Raw genomic sequence first — 24,562 nt, forward strand, 5'->3', positions numbered from 1 at the left:
AGCCACCTGTCAGGAGAAAACCTGACTGAGAGTAAAGTCAACGTAGCAGGTGCAGGACTGAACGGTGAAGAGACATCATTTGAGCTCCTAGATCTAGCCCTGCCTGAATCCATCCCTAGACTTCCCGGTATGAGAGTCAATCCCTTCCTTAGGATAAGCTTTCTATCCCTTGTGCTGGAGAGTCCTGGCATGGAGGAGGGAGGAAGGTAGGAAGGAAGCATGACTATTTAAGAACAGGTATCTGAGGGTAACCTAAATCAGCCTGGCCTTTTTCAGAAAGCGAGTGTAGACGGCGATGTGGGCCTTCACCACCCCAGAGTCTGTCCGTGGGGCTCACAGCTTTGCCTCCACCCCATCTCCAGCACACCTAGCCGCTAAGCTCAGCAGTACACAAATAAATGCCATGGATTCAGGAACACATGCTCACCTTGCCTGGGCCCGGAAGGAGCGGGGGCCCGCCCTAGGGGTGGATTTCCTCACCCCGTTTACCTCTCTGGGAACTAACGTTTATTAGGCACCTGCTCGTGCCAGGCTCTGTTACAGAGTTGACGTACATCCTTTCATCGCCTCCTTGCCACAGCCCAGCCAGGAGGGAGCTTCATCTCTGTTTCACAGACAAGATAACCGAGGCCTCGAGAGGCTGAGCCACTGGCCTCAAGTCCAAGAGCTGGAGCAGGTCCCTCCCACTCCAGAGCCCTGCCCACAGCGGATGTTAAACAAAGGCCTACCGAGCAAATGCGGTGTAAGGCCACGTGAGGCTTCTGAGCAGCACCCTGCCCGCCGTCCTTTCCCACCCTCGCCTGAAATGCCCCCATTGGCAACCATATCCTTTGTTGTTTCTAAAGAGATGAGCTTGCATCTGCGCGGGGTTTGCTCAGGGGCTCGGCTGAGCGGGGACCCAAGGGCAGGGGGACAAGGTGGGTTTTCCACCACCCCAGCCCCATCCAGCAGAAGACCTTCTGAAGACAGAGCATACCCTTAAGGGAAGAGCAGGTTGGTCTGGGCTGGCCTGGGTGTTGGCCAAAGATGGCAGGACTATGATGGCCTCGTCAGAACTGAGGAGGGTGACACAGTGAGGGGGTGGGTGGCCCCTCTCTGACCCTGTCCTCCGAAGGAAGTTCACGAGGAGCCCCTGGTCTCTCGGACCCAGGCGAAGGCTTGCTCTGCCCCCCACCCCCACCTCCCGCAACCCCCTAGCTGCGGGTGGCAGCACTGTTGGATCAGGTGGGAGGAGAGGGTTAGGGTCTCAGCTTGGAGGCTGGAAGGATCTGGACCTGAAGATTGGGGTCCTGCTCGAGGCGGAGTGGACGGTCCCCAACAGCCTGTGAACGTGAGCTGAGGTGAGCTAGGGTGACAGGGAGTGCTGAGAGGGCAGCCTCCGGGCAGAAATCTGGCTTTTCAGATTTCTGAAAAGGCTCCAGACGGAGCCTGGCAGGACCCCGGCCCAGAGCACAGATCGGAAACTTCGTTCTAGACCCTTCTTGAGGGGTGGAGTGTGTCTTCTTTGACCCAAAGCTGCTTCCGGTTGTTTTTAAGGGCTGTTCGGGGCCATCGCTGTGGCTCTTGTAGCCAGAAAGAGTGGGTGCAGGCGGGGGTGTAGCGGTGGAGCTCGGGGTCCCCATCCTGTCACATTTGACCAACTTTTCCCAAGGGCATCTGCAGCCCCGAGAGATGCTCTGCGATCAACAAGGCCTGTTTTCAAATAAGGACATTTGGAGAAAGCTGCCCATTCTAACTCCTTCACAGGCAGTCAAAAGGCATATGACCACATTAAAGGCCCTGACAGGTCCTGCAGCTAAGAATGCCTGTTCACGTTGATTTAACTGGGTGTTTCCCTCCCTCACTTGACCCCAGGTACTTTTTGAGGGGCGCCTGAGATATTCTCTCTGGAACATATTCGAGGACATGCTGGCGGTAAAGGAATGCCCCTTAGATCTTCTGAAGCCCCCGAGAGGCCAGGTCTGGCCTTCAGATGCTGGGGCCTGGGAGAAGTGGACTGTACTCGTATATTTCTTTGAGGACCTAAGTTAAGTTTGCTCTCCGCTCATTCAGGGTATTGGGACCCTCAAGCTGGCAGGGGACCCCTGCCGGAGACAGAAGGGAAGAGGAAAGAGGGATACTATAGAGTCAGATCCCCCCCCCTCCCCCGCCACCCACCATCATGTCACAACTTGAGGAGAACAGGGAGGCAGCAGATCCTCTGGACTCCCGGGCAAGGAGGCCTGGCCCAGGGGGGGCCCGGGTGTCCAGGATCATACCCTGGCACTGTGTCCCGTGTTTGGATCCAGCTCGTTCAGGGAATACCGAGTCCCGGCTCTTCGTGTGGGTCCAGCGTCCGGGTGTCGCTGCTTATTAGACGCCCACGGGACGCACCATCATGCGGGTGGCCCGCAGCGAGTAGCTGGGGCCTTGGAAGTAGTGCCAGCGGATGCCGTTGAGCTTGCGCACGTGATGGTGAGCCGGGTAGTAGATACCATTGAGATTTGAGAGGCCGCAGGCATCAAACCACCATCCTGGTGGAGGGAGAGGAAGACGCTTTGGGGAGGTAGGGGCCAGCCAGGGGGCCGAGGGCAGCCCTCTACCCTGGGGACCGATCAGGGCTGCTGCCTCCTCCAGGGAGCCAGCTGGCAGGAGATGGACAGGGTGGGAGGGGCACCAGGATGGGAGGGAGAGTCCCGGACCTTCCGCTCAGCCCGTGGCCTCTGGGGGACGGCACCTTGATGGTCCCTGAGCTTGTGTCCGTCTCTCTGTGGGGCCCTGGTGCCTCTGTCTCTCCCTTTGGTCTCTGTTGCCCTGCCTTTCGGGGTCTGTCTCTCACACAATGTGTCCATCTGTCTTTCTGTGGTCTGCACATCGTCTCTCCATGTCTCCCTCTGGACTTCTGTTCCCGTGGGACTCTCTGTGTTCACTGCTCTGTGTCTCTATGTCCTGATGTCTCTCTTATCTCTGTCTCTGTGTCTCAGGAGGTCTCTCCTCCTATCTCTGCCCCTCCTACTCACCCCATCTCCTGCTTTCTGACCTGTGTCCCCCACGCCCAGGAGCACTGCCTGAGCCAGGCCTTGGTGGGGAGCTGCCCCTCTTGTCCCTCTGCCCACGTCTCCCCATCTTGGTCCTGCTCGGCCTGGGGGGGAGTGGGTTCTCAGGCCTGGGGTTAGGACCCCACCCCCCAGTCTCAGGCGAAAACTGGTGGTGCCTGTGTCAGGATGAGGCAAGACCCTGAGGGAACCTTGAGGACTTGGTGGGGGAAGGGGCGGATAGGGCACAGCCAGGCCCGCCCGGGGGTGGGGAGGAAATGGGGGTGTCCAGCCAAGTGAGCCTGTGGGTGAGCGGGGCTTGAGCCCACTGGCACCCACCTCCAGACAGCATCTGGGCACACTTGCAGAGGCAGTTGTCGTTGTCTGCATCACGGGTGCTGAAGTTGGTGCCTTGCAGGACCAGGCTGCTCTGGCGCCCTGCTGAGCCGCTGTATCCGCTCAGAGAAAGCCTGGAGGCCACCGGGAGGTGGTGATGGGAGAGGGGTCCAGAGTGAGGATGGGGCTGGTTAAAGAACGACCTCCCCAGGAGGCTTGGTCCTAGGCGGGGGCACCTCTCCGGTTGTTCTGGGGTGAGGGGCACCCCAGCCTAGGGTGCTTCGGCCATCCCTGCCCCTGGATTACCCTCCCTGCCTGCTGTCTCCCCGGGAACAGCACCCACTGTGGGCCAGGCCTCCCTCATCTCACCGACCCTGAGTCTCGGACAAGAGTGAGAGGGATCAAAATGACGAGAATGAAGGTGATGGCTAACGTTTTTTTGAACGGCTACTGTGCCCTGGGCATCGTTCCAAGCGCTTCATATGGGTTAACTCATTCTTGCTCAGTCCTCGCAACACCCTATTGGTTCCAGTTTGCAGACGAAGAAACAGAGCCCAAGAACCTGAGGAGCCTGCCCCGGGCCTCAGAACGGAAGAGGGTGAGAGCCAGATGCCAGCCCGGTGCATTTCCCTCGCCAGCTGACCGCCCTGCCACCTTCAGGAAGCCTTCCCTGACCACACCAGCCCACACGGCTCTGTGCCCCGGGGCAGCCCCAGCCCTGTGACTTGCACATCCGCAGCCCGCTGGGGAGGGTTTCTATTTCTCTGCCAGGCTGTGAGATCCTCTTGGGCATGTTCAGGCCTGCATGGTGATTACGACCATGAGCTCTGGGGGACAGAATGCCTAGGTTCGAATCCCCGCTCTGTCATTCTGCGGCGGCATGACCTCGGGCAGCCTGCGTCACCTGTCAGCTTCAGTTTCGTCATCTGCTAAAATGCTAATAACGGTAATATTAACAGTGGCGCCCTGGTCTGGTTATTGCGGTGGCAAGACTTCGGCGTGTGATGAGTGCAGAGCAGGGCGGGCATGCAGTAAATACTCAGCACGTTGAGGGCTGGCTGTCATGTGTCCCTGTGTTCCCAGCCCTTGGCATGTGGCTGGCACGGGCTCCTGCTCAGCCTGGTTGGAGAGAGTGTTTCGTGCTTGTAGCACAGGCAACGCAGGTGGGGACCTGGTCTGAGGACGATGAAGAAGGTCCTACGGGTGGAGGAAAATGGACACCAGAGGCGGCCAGGGAAGCTCAGGGAAGCTCTGGTTCCCCCAGGGCAGGGCCTGGGAGATGCCCCCTTGTGGGATCAGGAGGAAATGTGGGGCTTGGGCACGTGGCCTGGCTCGGTCCCTGCACTTCCCACCATGGGCTCTGCCTGTCTGTGGTGAGGCAGGGGCATGGCCCTCGGGGCCAGATGCTCTAACCGTGAAGCTCTAACTGTGCCCTTAAACATGCAACCCAGGGCTCGCCTGACTGGTGTTGTAGCCCCCCCACCCCGGAAAGAGGCCCATCTGGCCAGGGCTCTCGGGGGTGGGGACAGACAGGTTGGCCCATGGCTTCATATAGTCCCAGCTTCTCTTTGTGGCTATTATAGGCTCCCCTTGAGGCTTCAGCGATGTCAGTTCAAGGTCAGGCTTGGGGCTCTGGCTGAGGTTCGGGGTGACATTCAGTCTGAGCTGGGTAGAATCGGGGCTGGACAAAGCCGATGGGCCTCACGGGGGTTACTCCAGCAGCACTGGCCTCCCTACTGTCTCCAAGTCCTCAGCTCAGTCTCTGCCTCCCTTCCCCTCCCCCGTGGGCGCCAGAATGGGGATCTCGTGACCCCCGGGGAATTCTCAAGTCGGGGACCAGGATGCCCCACGTGACTCAGTGCTGAGACCCATCTCGAACATGTGCATGGCTCAAGCCTGGGGAACTCAAACACACAGGCCTCCGGGTATCCCCAAGTTAGGCACACAAGGTGTGTTTTCCACGTGTCCGTGGATCTGTGGGTGGGTCTGTGCATCTACAGTTGTGAGCGTTTGGATACCGTTGTGCGTGCCTGCGCGCATATGTGTGCGTGTGTTCTGAGTCTGTGTGTCAGTATCTATGGTGGAATCTGCCTTTGTGTCTGGAATTGCGCGCGTGTTACCTGTGAGGGCTTCTGCAAAGCACCGCTGCACGTGTCTGTGCTTGCTTGTGTAGCGATGCGCTTGTGTGAGTCTGTGCGCTCTGTAGGCCTACGTGTGTGCCCCAGAGGTGTGGTGAGCCCCTCCACATGTGCACGTGTGTCTGTGCCCGCCCTTGCGTATCTCTGTGTATCTCGCACTTGTAATCAGATCTGGGTGTGTGGGCACCTTTGGGGGGCATGTGCCTGTGCCTTGGCCGTGCCTCCTGCTTCCTCCCTCCCTGTGGGCCACTTTCTCTTGCAGGCTTACGCATGTGCCTTAGTCAGGCTCTAGAAGGCCCTCATTATTGTGTCTGACAAATAAGGGTGGCCTTCCCGCCCCTGATGCCTATGCTTCCCTGCCTCTGGGCTTCCCTGTGGGGATCCTCCCCACCTCAGCCGCCAGCTGACCCTACGGTGGGGGCACGGGGACCAGCATCTGTTCTGTCACTCTCCCCTTGGCTCTTCTCTGGCAGTTTCCACATCTCCCTCTGTTTTCTAGGATCTCCGTGCCACCCCTCCCCCCCCCCCCCCGCTGCCCCCTTCGCTCCCCCCCCCCCCCAGACTCCCAAGCCTTTCCTGAAAGAGCAGGGACTCTTCCTTATGATCTTAAAAGAGACTTGCTCAGGTTTGGGGTATCCGTGGCCAGCTGGATGGGAGGAACCCCCTCTCTGCCTTTTTTCAAAACATCCCCACTGCCTGGGGGTGCCCTTCCTATTCTCTCTTTGTCTGGAGGATGCCCACCCTTTATAGGCATTATCTCCTCCAAGGAGTCCTCCCTGTTCGCACAAGCATCTCTATGCCCCTGTGTGTTCCCCACAGGCAGCTAGTGTCTTCCCAGGAGTGTGGGACTGCCTGTGGACATGCTCACCCCCCAGACACACAGGACCCACGACTGTGAACGAAGCAATGGGGATAGGAATAGCAGTGAACTCACACAGAGCAGGCGAGCCAAGTGTGTGAACAGCTGCCTCGGGGTCAGCAATTATATTCTTTGCTGAGCATTTACTAAGTACCAGGCACTGTGTTAATGCTCGGTGTGCAGTATCTCATTTGAGCTTCATAGCACTTTGAATAAGGTAGGTACACCTAGGGCACCCATTTTACAGATGAGAAAGTGGAGGCATTTCTTCGGGATCACTGAGGGAGATAGGGATGGAGTCAGGACTTAAGCCTTGGCTTTAGTGGCTTGACTAGGAGTCGGCAGCGTTTTGTGGTTACTCCCTGGTCAGCTCGAGGAGTAGCGGGGAGAGGACCATCCAGCTTAGCCCTTGCCTCGCCCAGACCCAGGGCATGGTTCATTCAGCTCTGAACCTGGCTGTTTAAGGAGGACTATTATCAGATTGGGGTGGGTCCCGTAAGGAGGATGTCAGAACAACTTAGCTGAAGGATCCAGGGCGTCTAATAAGAAGAGAAAGGAGTGGGTGGAGCATAGTATTGAAAAGCTGCCTGAGATGGAATTAGACCTAAAGTGCAGGAAGACGGAGAATCATCCGATTCCTTTGGAGGAAGTGACTTCCCCTGTCAGTGGAGGCATCCCAGCCTGGCTGGCTGGTGGCTGGGGCATATGTGCTAGCATCACATGAAGCCCCAGGTGACAGGTGATGTCCTTTGCAGACTTGTGAGTGGGAGTCTATGATTTCAATCCTGTCCTGGTTCAAAGATAGCCAGGACCCAGTCGTATCTTCAAGAACCCTGAGTTTCTCAGAGAGGCAACATCATGTAGTAGAAACACCCTGGGTGTTGGTAGCAGAGAGACCTGAGTTCAAATCTAAGCTCTACCTAACTTGTAACTTGGGGCAGGATACTTAAGCTGTGTGCCTCAGTTTCCACATCAGTAAAGCAGGTGCGGCAATGCTTACCTTAGCGTGTTGTGGGAGGATTAAATGGAGTAATATGCCTGGAACAGAGTAGGTGCTCAGTAAGTGCTCATTTCTTTTCCGAAATAGAGCCAAGAACCGAGCCGAGGGAGGTGTGGGAGACCTTGATGATTTCACATTACGCTCATATTTAAGCCCATCCCGCAGTTAAGCAGCGGAAGTCCAGACAAGCCAGAACATTGACTTGCCCAAATTGACAAAGCGAGCTGGAACAGAGCCAGAAGGAGCTCAGGTTCCCTGTTTCGTAGCCCAGGGACCTTTCTACCTTACCCCACAGCATGGGACAGGCTGGGCTCCCCGCTCTGGGCCTCAGGAATATGGCTGCCTCGGGGTGACTGACCTGAGAAGGCCCTTTCCTGCTCCTGGGATGGCAGCGTCAGCGACAGTCTCTCCACCCCACCCAGTGGCCGGGACGTGCTGAGTGTTAACCGCCCGCCTCCAGATCCCGTGACGTGCGCCCAAATGGGGGACAGATGGTAGGAACAGGAGACGCCCAGGGATTGACCCTTGGTGCGGACTCTACAGCCACTAGCCCGGGACCCCAGCCCGCCCACCAGCCTGGGCCCCGAGCCCACCTGTACAGCTGCCCCTCGCTGCCCAGCTGGAAATGCTCATACTGAGCGTAGGCTTCGTTGCCTTCCCAGTCTTGCAGCTCCACACGCAGAGAGTAGGCTGTGCGTCCAGTGAGCTGGTGCATCACCTCATTGCCCAGCCAGTGCTCCCCTGCCGGGTCGCCGAAGCCCTGTGGGGAGTGAAGGGTGGGGGTGGGCTTCATGCTGCGATGGGAGGCCGTGCCCCTGGCCGAGGAGCTGGGCTGGGCCGGGCTCCAGGGCCACTTAATCCAAAACCACTTTGCCTAATGACCAAGTCCATAAAGTACAGTGTGGGCAGGCCTGGGGATGGGAGTTCTCCACCTCCTAGAGCAAAAAAAAAAAAAAAAAAAAAAAAAAAACCCAAGATTTTTGTAAAACTGGGTAAATTCTGTTAAAAATAACTGAAATCACATTTCTGTGGAGTTTCAGAACAGGCAAAATGAATCCGTCGTGCTAGAAGTCAGAATGGCAACTACCTTTTGGGGGAGTATTGACTGGGGCACGAGGAGGCACAGGGGGGCACCAGAGGGGCTTCTGTGGTGCTGGCAGTGCTGTATATCCAGCTTTGAATGGTGGGCACGTCGGTGAACACACAGGTAAAAACCCACTGAGTATCTTCCGCTTTTAAGATTTGTGCACTTAGCTGCATGTGTGTTGGACCGCAACAAAACATTAAAAGATTTTAATCGGGGGCATAAATTGTAGAGCGACCTTTGTTGGGTGGCATGGCAACTCCTGCAAAATTTCAACAACACAGAAATGCAAAGCTAAGCGCGTTAGTGTCCCAGGGTGATGAGAAACCTGTCCTCGGCCCGAATAATAATTCAGCACCAAGGACAGGGGCACACCTAAACCCCACTCCCCACTTCCGTCCTGCCTCGCTGCCGATTAGTCTGTTAGTATTCAGTGCTCTTGTGTATTTCTGTGTCTGAGCATCCCCTTTCTTTTTTGCCATTTTAATACTTGTTTAAAACTCAATTGGCTCAAGGACACTCATATCTTAATTTGGTATTTATTTTTAAGTGCTGGTCAAATGAACAGTACGCAGCCACAACTAATGATATTGTTGCATTTCCACATACCTTCTTCTATTTCTTTTGCTTGTGGAAACTTTAAGAGCTTTTAAGCCAGCTTGCCAAAAGTTCTTTACTCAAAAGTTAATTTACAACTTGGAAGACACTAGGGCACTACTTCTCATCTTGTAAAATGCACTGGGTCTTTGAGCCAGCAATTCCACATTAAAGAATCTCTCCTGAAAATGTGATTATATATATGTGCAAAGATAAGGACATTCATTTAAGCAACGCAGTCAGGGGTAGGCAGGGGAGACTACTTTTTTCTGTTCCATTTTTGTATTCTTAAAAAAATTTTTTTAAAGCAATATGTATGTATAATCTTTACACAAATAAAAAAAATAAAGTTAAACTTTTATTTTTAGGATAGATGTCAGAACCTGCAAAAAGAAGGTTCAATTTCAGGTGACGGAGTCCTTGACAGTGAATGTGCACTAGGAAAATCTGTTTGAAGGTGGTTGGTTTTAGGTGGGTTGATTCCCCCTCCCCCCCCCCCCCCCGCCCGCCCGGGGAGGGTTGAAGGCAAACCAGTGCCCTGCCTACAACCCCCTTGCCCCAGTTTCAGGGCTGAAAAGCCCCTTCAGCAGTGTTACCTGTTTGTAATCTCTCCAGTTCCGCTGGAAATTCACACTGCCATTCTCACGGCGCTGGATGAGAGTCCACCCGCCTCCATTGGCCTCCATGTCACAGAACACCTGGAAGGAATTGGGTGGTAGTGGTGGTGGTTGGGGGGGGGGAGTTGGAAGCCCTTGGAAGATGTCAGAAGCAGCTCTGGACCAGCCCCATTTTGATTTGGCTGACAGTTTCACAGAGCAACAGGTGAGCCTGGTGGTCAAGGGCATCAGAAATATCCAGGTTCACATTTCCCACTTAGTGTCATCATTTTTTCTAAAGTCGTGGACAAGTGATTGTCCTCTCAGAGCCTTCCTTTCCTCGTTTGTAAAATGTAAGTGTTAAAACCTTAACCTCTTTGTGCCTCAGTTTCTCACCTGCAAGTTGGCTTGATGCAAGAACTATGTATAATGAGTCATCCAAAGAAAAGAGTCTGGGCATATTGGGAACTAAGTAAACGGAGGCTTTTCCCCCGCTATTATTGCGAGGTTGTGGTAAGGATTAAATGCTGACAGGTGTAACATGCTTGGCACACGGCGTAGACTCAGGAAATGTTATTACATTCAGCGGGCAAATGTTTTCTGAGCATCTGCTATATACCAAGCTCCATTCAAAGTATGGGAGGTGCCAGTATGGATAAGACAGAAAGAGTCTTTCTCTCAAAGAGCTCACCATCCATCATAATCTCTTCTTTCAGCCTAATCTTTGTTCGTATTATTCTTCCAGCCAGTTCAGTACATGTTCAATGTTCAGTGAAGACACACTTGGTCCCTGGTCCCATACTAGGTGACAGAGACGCGTCAGAGATCAATCAACCCTCAGGGCTGGCTTGGTCTGGAGGATATGCCTGGCTGCTATGATGGGGCAGGCAGACTATCGGTTATGAACATTTGGGCAGCCACAAGAAGAGCTCCTAAGAAGGAGTCACTGGGCAAACCCGGAAGGCTTCTCAGAGGAGGTAGCATTGGAACAGGGCTTTGGACGATGATGTGACAGGCAGACAAGTGGAAATGGCAGTGAAGGGAGCGGCTCTTAGAAAGTAGAAGCCTGCTCAGGGAGAGGCGACAGTGGCATTTGTTGTGGGAGTAGCGGAGGGTACAGTAAGGGAAACTGAGGTCCAGAGAGGAGAAGGGGCTTTCTCGAGGCAAGTGAGACTAAATTACGCTGAGATCTGAGCCCAGCTCTTTTGCCTCACAGAATTTCACCATAGCTGAATTTCATATAGAATGAACCTAATTTCATATAGAATATTTACCTAAAAAGTAGTGTCCCTTAAAAAAAAAAAACTTAAATACTTAGATGAAATGTATTTCAGAAGGAAATCTTATCAGTACCACAAATCGAACACTAGTAACACTTGCTTTTAGTCAAATAATTGTAAAAATAAATGTAACGAAAACATGAAATTCTAGCTAGACATCGAGGGCCTGATCTCTTTGTTAAAAGAGGAGTTTAGCAGGTGTGTGTGAAGTGTTAAAGACGGCCCGGAAACAAACATATATAAATGTATATAATATATATATATTATAGGAAGTCAAAGAAAATTGAAAAGGGAATTAGGAAGTGCAAAGACTGACTACTTGTTCTCCATACTCTTTTACTTCTGGGCCTGGCTTCCAAACCCTCCCTCCTGATATCCACACTTCCCCTCGACCCCTCATCCATCTCATAAGTGGACCTCCAAAGCCCAGGGCAACATTCACTGAAGACACTCACTGGAGATGGTGGGGTCTCTATTGGCCCTGGTCCCTCATTTCCCACGTGCAGCAGAGCCCCCACACCTGCATTCAACTGGACTATATGTAAATTAGAAATAAGCCTCTTTGTGGGGCGCTTGGGTGACTCAGTCAGTTAAGCGCCCGACTTCTGCTCAGGTCATGATCTCACGGTTTGTGGGTTGGAGCCCCACCCCGGGCTCTGTGCGGACAGCTCAGAGCCTGGAGCCTGCTTCGGATTCTGTGTCTCCCTCTCTCTCTGCCCCTCCCCTACCCCTGCTCGCTCTCGCTCTCTCTCTCAAAAATAAACATTAAAAAAATTTTTTTTTAAACTAGAAATAAACTTCTTTGTGTTAAGCCCCTGGATTTTCAACGTTTGTTTGCGGTTTCAGCCAGCATTACCTTTTTTTTTCAATTAAAAATTTTTTTGATGTTTGTTTATTTTTGAGAGAGAGAGACAGAGAGAGAGAGAGAGGGACAGAGTGCGAACGGGGACGTGGCAGAGAGAGAGAGAAGGAGACACAGAGTCCGAAGCAGGCTCCAGGCTCCGAGCTGTCCGCACAGAGCCCGACGTGGGGCTTGAACTCAGAACTGTGAGATCGTGACCTGAGCTGAAGTCAGATGCTTATAACCAGCTGAGCCACCCAGGCGCCCCACAGCCAGCATGACCTTAACCAACACAGAACTGTTTTCTGCCATTCCAACTAAAAGCGTCTCTGGAGAAGATGCAGAAGGATGTACTTCCAGCTCTGGGAACTTCTGCTTTAACCCCCACATTCTGACCTCTGACTCCCTTGGAGGCTCCCGAAGGTAGGGTCATCCCACCTTCTCTGGTATCTCAGATGTTGGACAAGGCCTGAAGCTGACTGGGGCGGGGGGAGGCGGTGACCTGTCAGGGAGCCCCTTGGCTCAACACCCTCCGCTAACCTCAGCCCCCAGGGAGTCCCCTAACCTTCCTGGGCTCCGTCATATTGGCCACGTGGATGGTGTAGACGCCACTGGCGTTGGCCCCGAAGCGTTGGATCTCTGCACAGTCCTGGAACACCTGCTCAGCTGCCCTCACGGAGGCTGCAATGTGACAACGCAAAAGCAATTGGAGGTAAGCTAAGGAGAGAGGGAAGGGGCCAGGTGAGCCCTACTTCCTGCCGGGTTCCGGGTTGGGAGATGCTGGGGACAGGGAGAGGTATCAGACCTGAGAAAGTTTCCTAGAGGAGGGGAGCGAGCTGGGGTCTGGATAAGGAGCAGGATCACCTAGGAGAAGGGGAAAATGTTCCAGGCAGAGGGAACAGCGCGTGGGGGGGCTCCAAGGTGGGAACAGTCCTGGCGTGTGCCAGGGATGGGGTGATGTGGGAAGGTGGTGGAGGCCAGGGAGGCGAAATGACCCACACCATGAGACCAGAGCTGAGCCAGAGAGAGCTCTGGCTGTCTGACGAACTTGACGGGAGCAGGGCGAGGCTGGCACAGGGACGTTCAGAGAGGAACGAGAAATGCGGTTGAGTTTCAGCAGGCGCCAGGTCAGCCTCAGATGCCAGGGTGAGGAAGGAACCCAGACTGTGCGGAGGAAGAGGGCTCCGGCTAAAGCGTGGAACGGAGACTGCAGGGGATAAGACTCAAACCAGGGAGGCCGCAGATGAGGCTGCTAGGGTCTTCCGGGAGAGGTAACTGGGGTCGGAACCCCGGTGAGGCACGTCCCCCTCAACCGAGGGCTAAGGGAAAGGTAACTGGGTCAAGGGCACATAGCTGGGGGCATGGGCAGAGCCTTCCCTGTCTCTAGGTCTTACGAAGGAGTCCTTAGAGCGCCCTTCGGTAGGAGGCACAACCCCACGGTGCCCTTCTCTGGTGACAGCAGGGCAGGGGCACAGGGCGTTTGGGCAAAGGGTGCCTGAGGTCAGGCGCCCAGCACAACCTCCTACCCAGCCTGGCAAGCAGACACCGGATCACAGCTGGAGACTGGGTTAGCGGTGAGCCCGCGGGCAGAGGCGCCGGGCCCGGGCCTGTATCTGGGGCTGAGCTACAACAGACCCACACGTGGGACTAATTTAGGCAGTGTCACTGCCAGGGCTATGGCACAAGCCAGTGATGCGTTCGGGTCCCTCCACATCTCATGGTTTGGAAGGACTCCACTTCTGCCCGTGGCTTCCTTGGGGCCTCACATCCCTCAAACCCAGCAGGGCCTGCCCCACTTAGAGCCCTGGTGCCATCCTCTGGTCCTAAATCGCTGCCAGCCTTAGTGCCTGGAACGCGTCACTCCGGCTGGATTCCTTGTGCCTTAAAGGTTCCCCGGCCTCCTGCCGTGCTGATCCTGCAAGGAGTAGAAACACGTTCCTCCGTCTTTCCCTCCCACCCAGCCGTTCTCCACTGCCCGGTTCCAACTGAGCTTCCTAAAACATAGTCCCGCTGGGTGTAAAAACCTTCCCACGGCTCCTGACTGTCCTCAGGTTGGTGTTCTTTCTCCTCAGCCCTGCCTTTTAGGTTTTCTGTGGTCTGGAAATGTCAGCTGCATTGCTGGCACACAGTGGGTGCTCAGTTAGGGTTCTGCTGACTGAGTGACTCAAGCTGAAACCAGCAGGGTCTCGGCCACCCCAAGCGGGCCCCCTCAGAAGGAGTCAGTGAGAACCGACCCCGGCCTTGATCTCCCCTCTCAGCAGCCAGGGCCAGAGATGCCTCCTCACTTCTGTGGGGCTCTCCTGGGTTTAGGGACGAGGGCAACAGGGCGAGAGAAGGCCTTGGGGAACACTGAGTCCAATCTGTCCACTCTACAGATAGGGAAACTGAGGCTGGGGGAAGGGTGGGGCAAGCCGAAGCAAGTGAGGGTGTCGGGTGGATCCTGGAACCCAAACTTATGCGTCTGGGCTGGGGGAATCCTTATTATTGTTATCACTTTCACAAATAGATGGCGAAACTGAGGCCAAGAGAGGGACATGCCCAAGGTCACTCATGGAGTTAGGGGGTGGCATCTGCCTTGGCTCCTCCTAGGACTCTCGTGCTCCTCGTTCGTTGTTAGTCTTCGTTGTCATTTCTATCTCCCAGGTGCCGGGAGAGGGGACGGGCCTTGCCCGCAGTGGCTTCCAGCGAAGCGGGAGGGTAAGCAGGATCTCCCTCCCCTCCCCTGCCCTCCTCCCGCACCGCACCAGGCGCCCCCTCGCTCACCCGGGCCCTGGGCCACGACTCGCACCAGGCGCTGCACGGACTCCAGCAGTTGGCGCTGTTGGCGCTGCAGGAGGCTCGAGTTGCTGCTGGCGGCGCGCAGGCTGCGCTCCAGGCCCGCGAGGGCGCCGCTCTGGCGGCCCAGCAGCCGCCGCAGCCGCTCCTTCTCGCCGCGGAGAGAAGCCAGCTCCGCCTGCTGTTGCGTCTCCAGGGCCTGCACCCTCGTCTCCAGCGCGCTGCGGGGCGGGGGCGCACGCGCGTCAGCCCGCTGTCCCCGCCACGAGGTCACACTCGAGGGCTCGTCCCCGGGGCCCTGGGGGCGGGGGGCACTCCCCTAACAGATCGGTAAGGAGGCTCAGAGAGGTGGGGCGCCTGCCCAGAGTTACACAGCCCCGGGGAGGTGGGGGGGGGGGGCGTGCCCCCCCCCCCCCCCCCCCCCCCCCCCCCCCCCCCCCCCCCCCCGGCAGCAGAGAGCGAGGAGGGGAGGAAAGAGAGACCGGAGACCTGGCTCTGGAAGAAGATGGATGGATCGGGGTCCAGAGAAGAAAGGGGTGGTGGTGGCGGGGGCGCCTGGGTGGCTCAGTCCTTAAGCCCCTGACTCTTGATCTCTGCTCTGGTCACGATTACCGGGTTCCTGGGATCCAGCCCCTCGTGGGGCTCTGCACTGCGCTGGAGCCTGCTTGGGATTCCCTCTCTCTCCCTGTCTGTCTGCCCCTCCCCTGCTCTCTCTCTCAAAATAAAATACGAAATAAAATTGAAATAAAGAGAGAGAGAGAGAGAGGTGGGGGTGGAAGGAAGTGCCAGGAATGATAGCTTTGATATCAAAGCTTTTGATATCAATGCCAGCCTTGATAAGGATGTCCTTATCAAGTCCACAGTATGCCTGCCCTTTGACCTAGCAGTCCACTCCCAGGAGGTAACCTCTAGGGAGCATGGGCAGGAGTGCCCCTTGGGGGATCGGTTATAATAGAGAAAAACGAAGGGCCTGAATGCCCAGCAGCCAGGGCCGGCTGGGCCTGTGCTGTCTCCGTCCCTGGAAATGCTCTGGAGGCAGAGCGCATCTGGGCGGAATTGGAAAGATGCCCAGGACCTGAGCGGGACTGCGCTCTGGACACGAGTGCATCTCGTCCAGCCCCACGTGTGGGTGACCAAACAGAGGAAGGAAAAAGGTATTGCTGTAAATGCAGAGGGAGACCCGTGAACTTATAGGAAAAGGCTTAGAGAGGCACGTGGAAGGACACGGTGGTGCCTGTGTTTGCAGAGAAAGTGAAAGAAAATCCACGAAGCCTCGTTACTCCTGCCAAGCGAGAGAGCTAGCTGGAGCGGATGGTGATGGAGAGGAGGAAGAGAGGAGGCGGGTGGAGGGAACCGACTTTCCCTTTCATTTTATACGGGTCTCTATTGTCTGGCGATATAACAAGCGTGGAGCGTTTTTGGCACGGGTTTAAAAAAAAAAAGAAGAGTTTTAAAAAAATAAAAACGCTTTTGACTCAACTCTTCCACTTCTGGCATTTTCGCCTGCAGGCTGGCTCACGTGTGTGTGTGCAGCGAGGTACGGGGACATTATTCACCGCCTCACATTGAAGAGTAGAGAAAGACAGGAAACAACAACCTTACTGCCCATTCGCTGGGGATGCGGGAAAATTAGGGTGGGCACAGCCATGAGGTGGAACGTTATCCAGTTGGAGAAAAGAACGAGCAACATGCAATGAGGGAACGGTTTCCGGGATACTTGGAAAAAAGAGCTGGACGCTCCATTTGGGATCAAGAAGGATAAAAAAAAGGGATATATTTGTTTACATATCCATAAGAAACCCCCGAATGTCAGCTTACAGAATGTCCGCTGGGGGACAGGGATTTCTGTCTGGTGTTCACTTCTGTACCCCCCAGTGTCTGGAACAGTGTCTCACATGTGGTAAGAGCTCAAAAAATGACTGGTGATTGAATGAATGAAAGGATGCACACACACACACACACACACACACACACAAAGCCAGGGAGAGCGGTTACCTCTGCCATGGGTGGGTGGCTGGCTAAGGGATGGGGATAGGAGGGAGACATTCTCCTATCTGTAAGGTTATGCCAACCCATTCTCCAGACTAGCACAATGAGTCTAGCCGAGGCAGAAGGAATTCCCCCCCGCCGAACCCCAAAGTATGCCATAGGAAGAGAAAAAAACGGGGGCACACTCGGGTTCTAGAAATTTAGCTGTCTCCATGGGCCAATATAGCATATTGGTGATATCCTCCCTCTACACGGATTTCTAGACAGTGCCCATTCAGACTGTCCCAGTCCCTGGCCTGCCCCACCTTGGAGTGGCAGAGTAGGAATAAGAAAGTGGACAAACTAGCATTAGCTGTACGCAGATCAGAGAGACCCGGATGAGCCTTAGGTCCTTATTGTGACCGGCGTGCAAGCAACTGTAACACTGTAACATCTCCCCCTGTACAGAAGCGGGTGGCTGCGTCAGTGTGTGGGTTTTGCCTCCTCCGGCACCCTGACCTTGACAGTTTTTCTCCACTCAGTTCGAAACCAAGATGAAATCAGCCTCAGATGCCAGTTTCTCTGCCTAAGGAAGGAAGGAAGAAAGGAAGGGAGAAGGAAAGGAAAAAAAGGAAGGAATGGAGAAAGAATCAGGGCGTCCTGAGCCCCCAGGGAAATGCCTGTCTCCCGTCTCCACCCAGGGGTGCCTGCTGGGCCCCCAGCCCAACCTCAGCCCAGCCCCAGGGCCCAGCTTTTCTCCCAGCTTCAGTCTGGACTCCAACCCTGGTTTCCATCCTTACCCCAGCTCTGGCTCCAGCCTGAGCCGCCCAAGTGTTCCCTCATGTCAGTCCTAACCCCGGGGCCCCAGCTCTGGCCCCCGCCCCTGTCCAAGGTACTAGCCCAAGTCCAGCTTCCAACCCTGGCCCCCGCCCCGGCCCCGGCCCCGGCGCCCACCCTGGGTCCCAACCCCATGTGGGTCCCGGGCTGGCCCTCGCCCCCCAGCCCTGTCCCCCGCCCCGTGCCAGGATGCTGGTGCCCACTTGTTGCGGCCCTGCAGCCGGTGCAGCTCGTGACCCTGCAGTAGCAGCTGTTTCTCCAGCTTGTTGGTGGACAGCGAAGTCTCCAGGAGCTGGATCTCCATTCGCGACGTCTGGTTCAGGACCTGTCCCGGCAAACAGGAAGGGGTAGGGGGCTACGCGAGCCCTGCGGGAACGCGCCTCGGCCGCCGTCCACCTGCCCGGGGGCTCTGCCATTCCAGAAACTCGCTGACCTATTTCTATCCTCCCTGCAGTTAGTTTCTACGGTCGCTCACTTCGCTCACTCACAGGCCCTGAGTTTATGATCTGCCTTCTGAGTTTGCTCTTCCCCATCACTGCACATGACAGTTCCGTTCTTCTGGCTGCTCAGGGCCCAGGAGGAGTCGCCCTTGAGCACCCCCTCCCCACCCCAATCTAATCTATCACCAAGTCCTGTCAGATCCACCTTCCAGATGGCCATCTGACCATTCCCTGCCCCTCCACGGCCCCCACTCCGGTCTTGGCCTTTGTCGTCTCTCACCCTGCGTCCTGTGCCAACCTCCTCACAGGGCTCCCTGTTCCCACCCAATGTCCCATAGTGTCCTTTCTCTGCTGAGCAGCCCAAGGCGGCCTTTTAAAAATGCGACCCACCTGCTCCGAATCTTCCTGTGGCTCCCACAGCACACAGTGGAACAGTCCCAGTCCTCGCCATGGCCTTCAGTGCCCCGCGATGTCGTCTGCCCCCGGTGCCTCTCTCTGAACCCTTGCCCACCCCTCTCCCCCTGGTCGTTCCAGCCACACTGACCACCCTGATGTTCCTGGAGCTTGCCGGCCCCGTCCCCCCGCTGGGCCTTCTCTGAGTAAGCCTGGCTCCCATCCTACCTTCTCCGCAGTGCCTTCCTGGCTTCACCGTCTAAACTCGCAAGCCATCCCTGCACCCTAGCGCGCCCTCCCTCTCTCCTGCCCAGGCTGTTTTCTCCTGGACACGGTCACCCCCTGACACATGCAAGTTATTCTTCCTGTTCATTTCCCTGGTGGTCATTGGAAAGGGAGGTCCACAAGGGTCGGGATGCATGCCTGTTTCATTTACTGCTATAACCCGGAACCGGGCATCTCCAACAGTGCCTGCGCATAGTAGGGATTCAACGGACACATGCCTATTTGTCATTCGATCTTTTTATCCATTCACTTACTCTCCCGTTTATGTGTTTGCTCCCTCCCTCCCCTTCCTTTGCTCTTGAGGTTGAGTGAATTGTTTATTAGCCATCTCTCCCCGGAGCCCTCTGAGCCCCCTGAGGGCTCATCCCAGTGCCCAGCGCAGACCTGGAGTGTCCCTGGAGTCACAGAGGCAGAAGCACCACACCCGGTGTCTGCCCCCAGGGCTCGTGGCCTGGTGCTCAGAGTGTTTTGTAACCGGCTCATCAGGGAAGGGGCCCAGGGTGCTACAGGCCCAGAGGAGGCCCAGACCTGAGCCAGGGAAAGAGGCCGAGGCAAGATGACCTGGGCTGTGAGCCGGCCCGGCTGGCCACAGCCTCCCCCCTCCCCCTCCCCCCACGCCACCTGCTCGCCCTCCATACCTGAGCCTCCACATCAGTCAGCTTGCGGGTCTGGGCCGTGGTCTGGTTCAAGAGGCTGGTGCCTAGCTCCAGCATGGTGGCCGTCTGGTTCTGGACCATGTGCTGTTGGACCTGTGCCAGCTCTGACCTCAAGTTCATCTGGATGTACCTTTCTAGCTGTGGGGAGACCGTGGGCTGGGGTCATGGGTAAGGGCTGGAGGAAGGCTCCTGTCCCTTCCTGCGTCTCCGTGAAGGGCAAAGAGCAACCATGGGAGGCCTCTCTGCCAGGCCGGGCCACCCTAACCTCTCACCTGGACCATCCCAGGAGCTTCCTCCCTGGCCTCTCTGCCTCCATCCAGGTCCCATGCACAAGCCATCCTCTACTCAGCAGCCAGAGGGATCTTGTTAAACCTAAGTCAAGTCCAATTCCTCCTCTGCTAGAAAGAAACCCTCCCAGAATTCCTATCTTAGAGGAAAAGCCAAAGTCCTCCCTATGACTTCAGCTTCCTCCATGATCCAGCCTTCTGTTGCCGCTCTGATTTCGTCTCCCAGTCCTCTCCCTCACCCTGCTCCAGATCACTGGCCTCTGTGACATCCCTCCAACACAGCAAGCATACCACTGCCTCAGGGCCTTTGCACATGCTGTTCCCTCTGCCTGGAAACTCCCTCCATCTCATCCCCATCTACATGCCTCACTCCCTCGTGTCACTTCAGGTCTCTTCCTACCACTTATGACTCCCCGACTTTGTATTACATATTTATCTGTCAATTGTCTGCTTTACCCTTGGAATGTCAATTCCATGAAGCCGGAGACTTGGTCTTCCTCAACCATTATCTCTGTGTCTAGCACAATGCTTAGTGCACAGTAGGCACTCAATAAATATGTGTTCAATGAATTGGTAGAAAAAGGGGAGCTACAAGGGTCAGAGAATAGCCCCCAATGTCATGCCCATTACCCAGCCATCAGGGAGTGGGGATGTATCCTTCCCTGCAGGAGAGTTTGCAGGTCTATCCATCAAGTTGGACTTTTCTATTTTCTGCTCCCCTCCATCTGCCAAATGGACTGAACCGGACAGTCTCCAAGGGTTCTCTCAGCTAGGATGTTCTGGGATCCCACGGGCTAATCTCTTTCCCAAGAGCAGTTGAAGCTGGTCTGGCATGAGACCAGGATCAAGTTGCAAAGGTGAACAGCGTGTTCTCAGGGCTCGGTGCCCGCAGGCAGAGAGCTGGCGCCCCTCCTCTATTCTCTCTTCATTCTGCACACATCCTGGCCTCTGGCCATCATCCCTACCCCCTGGCCCTGGCTGCGTCCCTTGCCCTCTCACTTAGTCTTCCAGGAGGTCTGGCAGGGCAGCTCCCAGGATCCCTGGGAAGACAGGCATTCCCCAGGGAGGGGTGGTGACCTTGGCTGGAGTGGGGGCAGGCAGGCTCTGGCTGCTTCCTCCTCGGTCTCTTCTCCCCTCTTGCATCTTAACAGTCTGCCCCTTTCCCTGCCCCCAGCCCCCTGCCGCCCCCCTCTCCTGCTCTCCCCCCCTTCCCAATCCCCCCCTCCCCACTGTGATTTTGGAGTGCGTGCCCTTGTAGTGCAACATCAGATCCTGGAGGGGGCGCATGTGGGTGGTGCTGGTATTGACTACCGCAGGGGTTCTCAAAGTGTGGCCCTTGGAGCTTGTTAAAAATGCAAATTTCTAGGTCCCACCCCAGACCTACCGAGTCAGACATTCTGGGGTGGCGCCCAGCCGCCCAGGTGAATCTGCTGCTCAAGTGTGAGAACTGGGGTGGCAGTCACAAAAGGGACTGAGGACCAGGGAGACGGGCACATGGGAGCCTCTCAAGTCTTCGTCATATTGGCCCGTTCCTTCCTTCCCTGCATCATCAGCACCCCACCCCCACCCTGCCCCGCCCCACTGTTCCCTGTAACACACAAGCGTGATCCAACCGCTTCCATCTAAAAACAAATTCTTGACCCCACAGTCCCTCCAACTGCGTCTCCAATTTCTCCGGTCCCCTCAACAGCAAAACTTCTTCAACAAGCTCCTCCGTTTCCTTGCCTCCATGACCACCCTCGCCTCTAAAAACATTAACAATATTATTATGGTGTGCATACAAGAAAGCTTAAGGAATAATACAAGGCAGTCTGTGTATTTGCCATGTTCAAGAAAAACAAATATAACCCAGACTGTTGAATTCGGTGCTCTCTGCCCTCCCTCCCCCTTCCCTCCTTAACCCGCCTGGTCATCATCTCCTGGATGGAGGGACCCTTCCATGGCCTCTTACTCTCCCCCTCAGCAGCAGTTAGCCTAGATGGCCACACCCGCGTTCTGGAAACACTTTTCAGATGCTCCTTTCTTCTAGCTGTCCTATCCGTGGTCACCCCCGCTCTGCCCCCTCCTTTACCAGGCTTCTACATGCTGGGGGCTCTCAGCCCAGTTCTGGGCCTTAGTCTCTCTGCATGTTCTCTCCCTAGGTCAGGGGTCCTTAGTGGGGACCACAGGGTCTGCAAAGAGAATTCAGGGGGGCCCACGAACTTTGCTAACCTGTAAGTAAAATTTGGCATTTCCTTCGATGACAAACATGGGCCACAAACCATAGCACTCTTAGCTCATCCCGCCCCTCCATTAACCCCTAGAAATCACCAATATTTCCATACCACAGTGCAGGCGGTACAGTATCTTAAATTCTGTTTCTGCTCATTGGGACCTCAGAAAGACGGACATCCTCGGGCCCACCACTGGACAAAGCTACAACCGTAGCACAGATCTAATATTGAGTATTTTGACCGCAATGGCAAGATCGCTGGGCGTTCGGATGCTTTTATTTTATGCATTTAAAAGTATCGCTCTGGGGGCGCCTGGGTGGCTCAGTCGGTTGAGCGTCCGACTTCAGCACAGGTCATGACCTCACGGTCTGTGAGTTCGAGCCCCGCGTCGGGCTCTGTGCTGATGGCTCAGAGCCTGGAGCCTGCTTCGGAGTCTGTGTCTCCCTCTCTCTCTCTGCCCCTCCCCTGCTCATGCTCTGTCTCTGTCTCTCTCAAAACTAAATAAACATTAAAAAAAAATTAAAAATAAACAAACAAATAAATAAATAAATAAAAGTATCGCTCTGAAAAGGGATCCGTTAGCTTCACCCAAGACCGGATGTCAAAGCGGACGGGGGCCCAGGCGCCTCAGTGCCTGCTGCAGGTGCTCTGGCTGGGCCCGGGACGGTCACGTGCCGACGACACTGGCTCCGTCTCCCCCCCCAGACTTCTCCCCTCCGTGTGCCACCAGCTCACCGTCCCCACGTGGGCTTCTAACGAGCATCTCAAGCAAAAACACCCGCCATGGAACCCTCGGTCCCTCAACCCCCACTGCCCTGTCTCGGCATCCCCCACCACTCCCCTCTGCAAGCCAGCCTCCCTGCCCCCCACCCCCCTTCTCCATCTTTCCCATCTTGGCAGCTGGCCTCAAACCCAGACCTCCTCCTCCTCGCTTCTCTTTTTCTTGTCTGCTGCAGTCAGTCCCCTAGTGGGTTCTGGCTACCGAGATCCCGATGCGAGTTTGGAATCTGCTCACTTCCCCACCAGTCAGCTTCCCCGCCCTGCCTCTATCGCCTGGGATTGCTGATGCATGGCTGCTGGGGCACCCCAGGGTGCGTAGACGAGGCCGAGCTATCCTGAGGCTGCTCTCACACGCACTCTCCCATGAGTCACAGACCTCGGGGACCCTGGTTTCAAACGCAGACGACCAGACCCTGAGCTTCAGCTCCAGGCAGATAAAGAGCCCGTTCAGACTTTCTCGGGAGTCTCCCCTCAAGCCTCTCATTTGCAGACGGACAAACTGAGGCCCGGAACACTGGCCCAAGGTCACTACCTGGTGGTCTAGGTTCCCTGACTCCTGGCCCAGGGCCTTCTTCGGGCCTGCAGAGCTGAGCTGGGGACTCACGGTAGCTTGGGGTCATCTCAAGTGACAGGAGTTCCCTAAGTACCCGCACTGGTCCCACACTTGTCCTGTGGCTGCGAGTGGCTGGGTGGGGCAAAGGCCACCCACAGCTGGGGCCCATCACCCAATTTACCACACCCACCCACCAGCATGGGTCCTAGGATGGGTAATGTGGGCCAGATGGGCCCATTATGGCCATGCTGGACTCTGGTGAGTAATGTTGGCATGTGTGGTGGGGACAGCCCCTTTGCAGGCTGGAAGGATGGGGGAGGGGTCCCAATGAAGGAGTCCCCCACGTCCCCCCATAGGATTGGACCTGCCCCTTCCTTGTCACCCTCATGCTGCAGATTCTCAGGGTTGAGATGGGGGGGGGGCAGGGGCCTGACCTGCCACCACCTCTCCAGCCTGCAAAGGGGCTGATCTCTGGCCTTCGGGCTATCAACCCTCTCCCTTTGGCCCCGGGTTTGAGTTTTGGCTCTATGACACTCCGACTGTGGGTCTTTAGTACTCGAGGGCTACGTGCCTCTGAGCCTCACTTTATTGATCTGTGACACGAGGACAGGAAACCTTGCTCCTTGTTGGGGAGAGGGCGGCTGAAAAGGGACTCGAGGGAAAGGAAAGGAGTTTAGACGGGCAGTGGGCCGGTTGAGGAAGGAGGGTATTCTGGACAGACCACAGATGAGCATCGAAAGGGATGAACAGTCTTCGTGGCCCAGGAGGTCCCCTCAAGCCTGCTTTTCTCCCACATCATTTACATAAAAAAAGACTGCAGCTGGGGAATGGATAAGCAACCATGGTCCGTCCATCCAGTGGACTCTACTCAACAAAGAAAAGAAAGGAGTTAGTGATCCACACAATAATAAGACGCTAAGAGAGTCTGCAGGATTCCATTTATGTGACCATCTGGAAAAGCCAGAACCCATGGTTTGCCAAGGACTGGGTCTGTGGTGGGAATGGACAGCGAAGGGTCATAGGGGAACTTTCTGAGGGTGTTGGCAATGTTCTGTGTCATGACTGAGCGTGTATATTTGTCAGTGTTCACAGAAACGCCCCGGGTGGCTCAGTCCATTGAGCGCCTGACTCTCGGTTTCAGCCCGGGTCATGATCTCAGGGTTCACGAGATCGAGCCCCACATCGGGCTCTGGGCTGGCAGCGTGGAGCCTGCTTGGGATTCTCCCTCTCCCTCTCTCCGCCCCTCCCCTGCTCAATCTCTCTCTTGCTCTCGCGCTCCTCTCTCTCTCTCTCTCTCAAAATAAATAAATAACAAGCGTAAATAAACGTTAACAAAACAAAACCAAACCTGTAGATTAGAGGTAAAAAACACACACAGTAAAAAACAAACCCGCCAAAACCAGATTCTATAAAATAGCCCATATAAAAGTATGTATTATAACGACAAATATATTTTCTTACGCTAATCCCTCACCCTCGGAGTGTCATTTGTGTATCCACTCAGGGTTTTCTTTTCTTTTTTTTTAAGTTTATTTTTATTTATTTTGAGAGAGAGAGACAGAGAGAGTGTGCTGACTGGGGAGGGGCAGAGAGAGAGGGAGAGAAGAGAGAGAATTCCAAGCAAGCTCTG

The 24,562-nt window shown here is 55.5% G+C and overlaps 1 protein-coding gene across 2 annotated transcripts in view; it reads right to left on the reverse strand.

Moving 5' to 3' along the window:
* Nucleotides 1-1,675: 1,675 nt before the first annotated feature.
* The window catches only part of ANGPT4 (angiopoietin 4), a 40,818-nt gene continuing 17,931 nt past the window's right edge, over nt 1,676-24,562 (reverse strand). The window contains exons 2-9 of one of the 2 annotated variants that reach the window (XM_019458921.2): nt 19,082-19,237; nt 17,529-17,650; nt 14,509-14,741; nt 12,311-12,426; nt 9,625-9,726; nt 7,941-8,107; nt 3,354-3,484; nt 1,676-2,513 (exon numbers count right to left, since the gene is read on the reverse strand). In XM_019458921.2, the coding sequence (XP_019314466.2) occupies nt 2,353-2,513; nt 3,354-3,484; nt 7,941-8,107; nt 9,625-9,726; nt 12,311-12,426; nt 14,509-14,741; nt 17,529-17,650; nt 19,082-19,237 (1,188 nt within the window). In that variant the 3' untranslated portion in view covers nt 1,676-2,352. The remainder of the gene's footprint in view (nt 2,514-3,353; nt 3,485-7,940; nt 8,108-9,624; nt 9,727-12,310; nt 12,427-14,508; nt 14,742-17,528; nt 17,651-19,081; nt 19,238-24,562) is intronic. The other variant, XM_053890373.1, reaches the window with a different exon arrangement.

This window comes from Panthera pardus, unplaced genomic scaffold (assembly GCF_024362965.1).
Source record: "Panthera pardus isolate Hobbes unplaced genomic scaffold, ASM2436296v1 HiC_scaffold_25, whole genome shotgun sequence".
NCBI classification, from domain to species: Eukaryota; Metazoa; Chordata; class Mammalia; order Carnivora; family Felidae; genus Panthera; species Panthera pardus.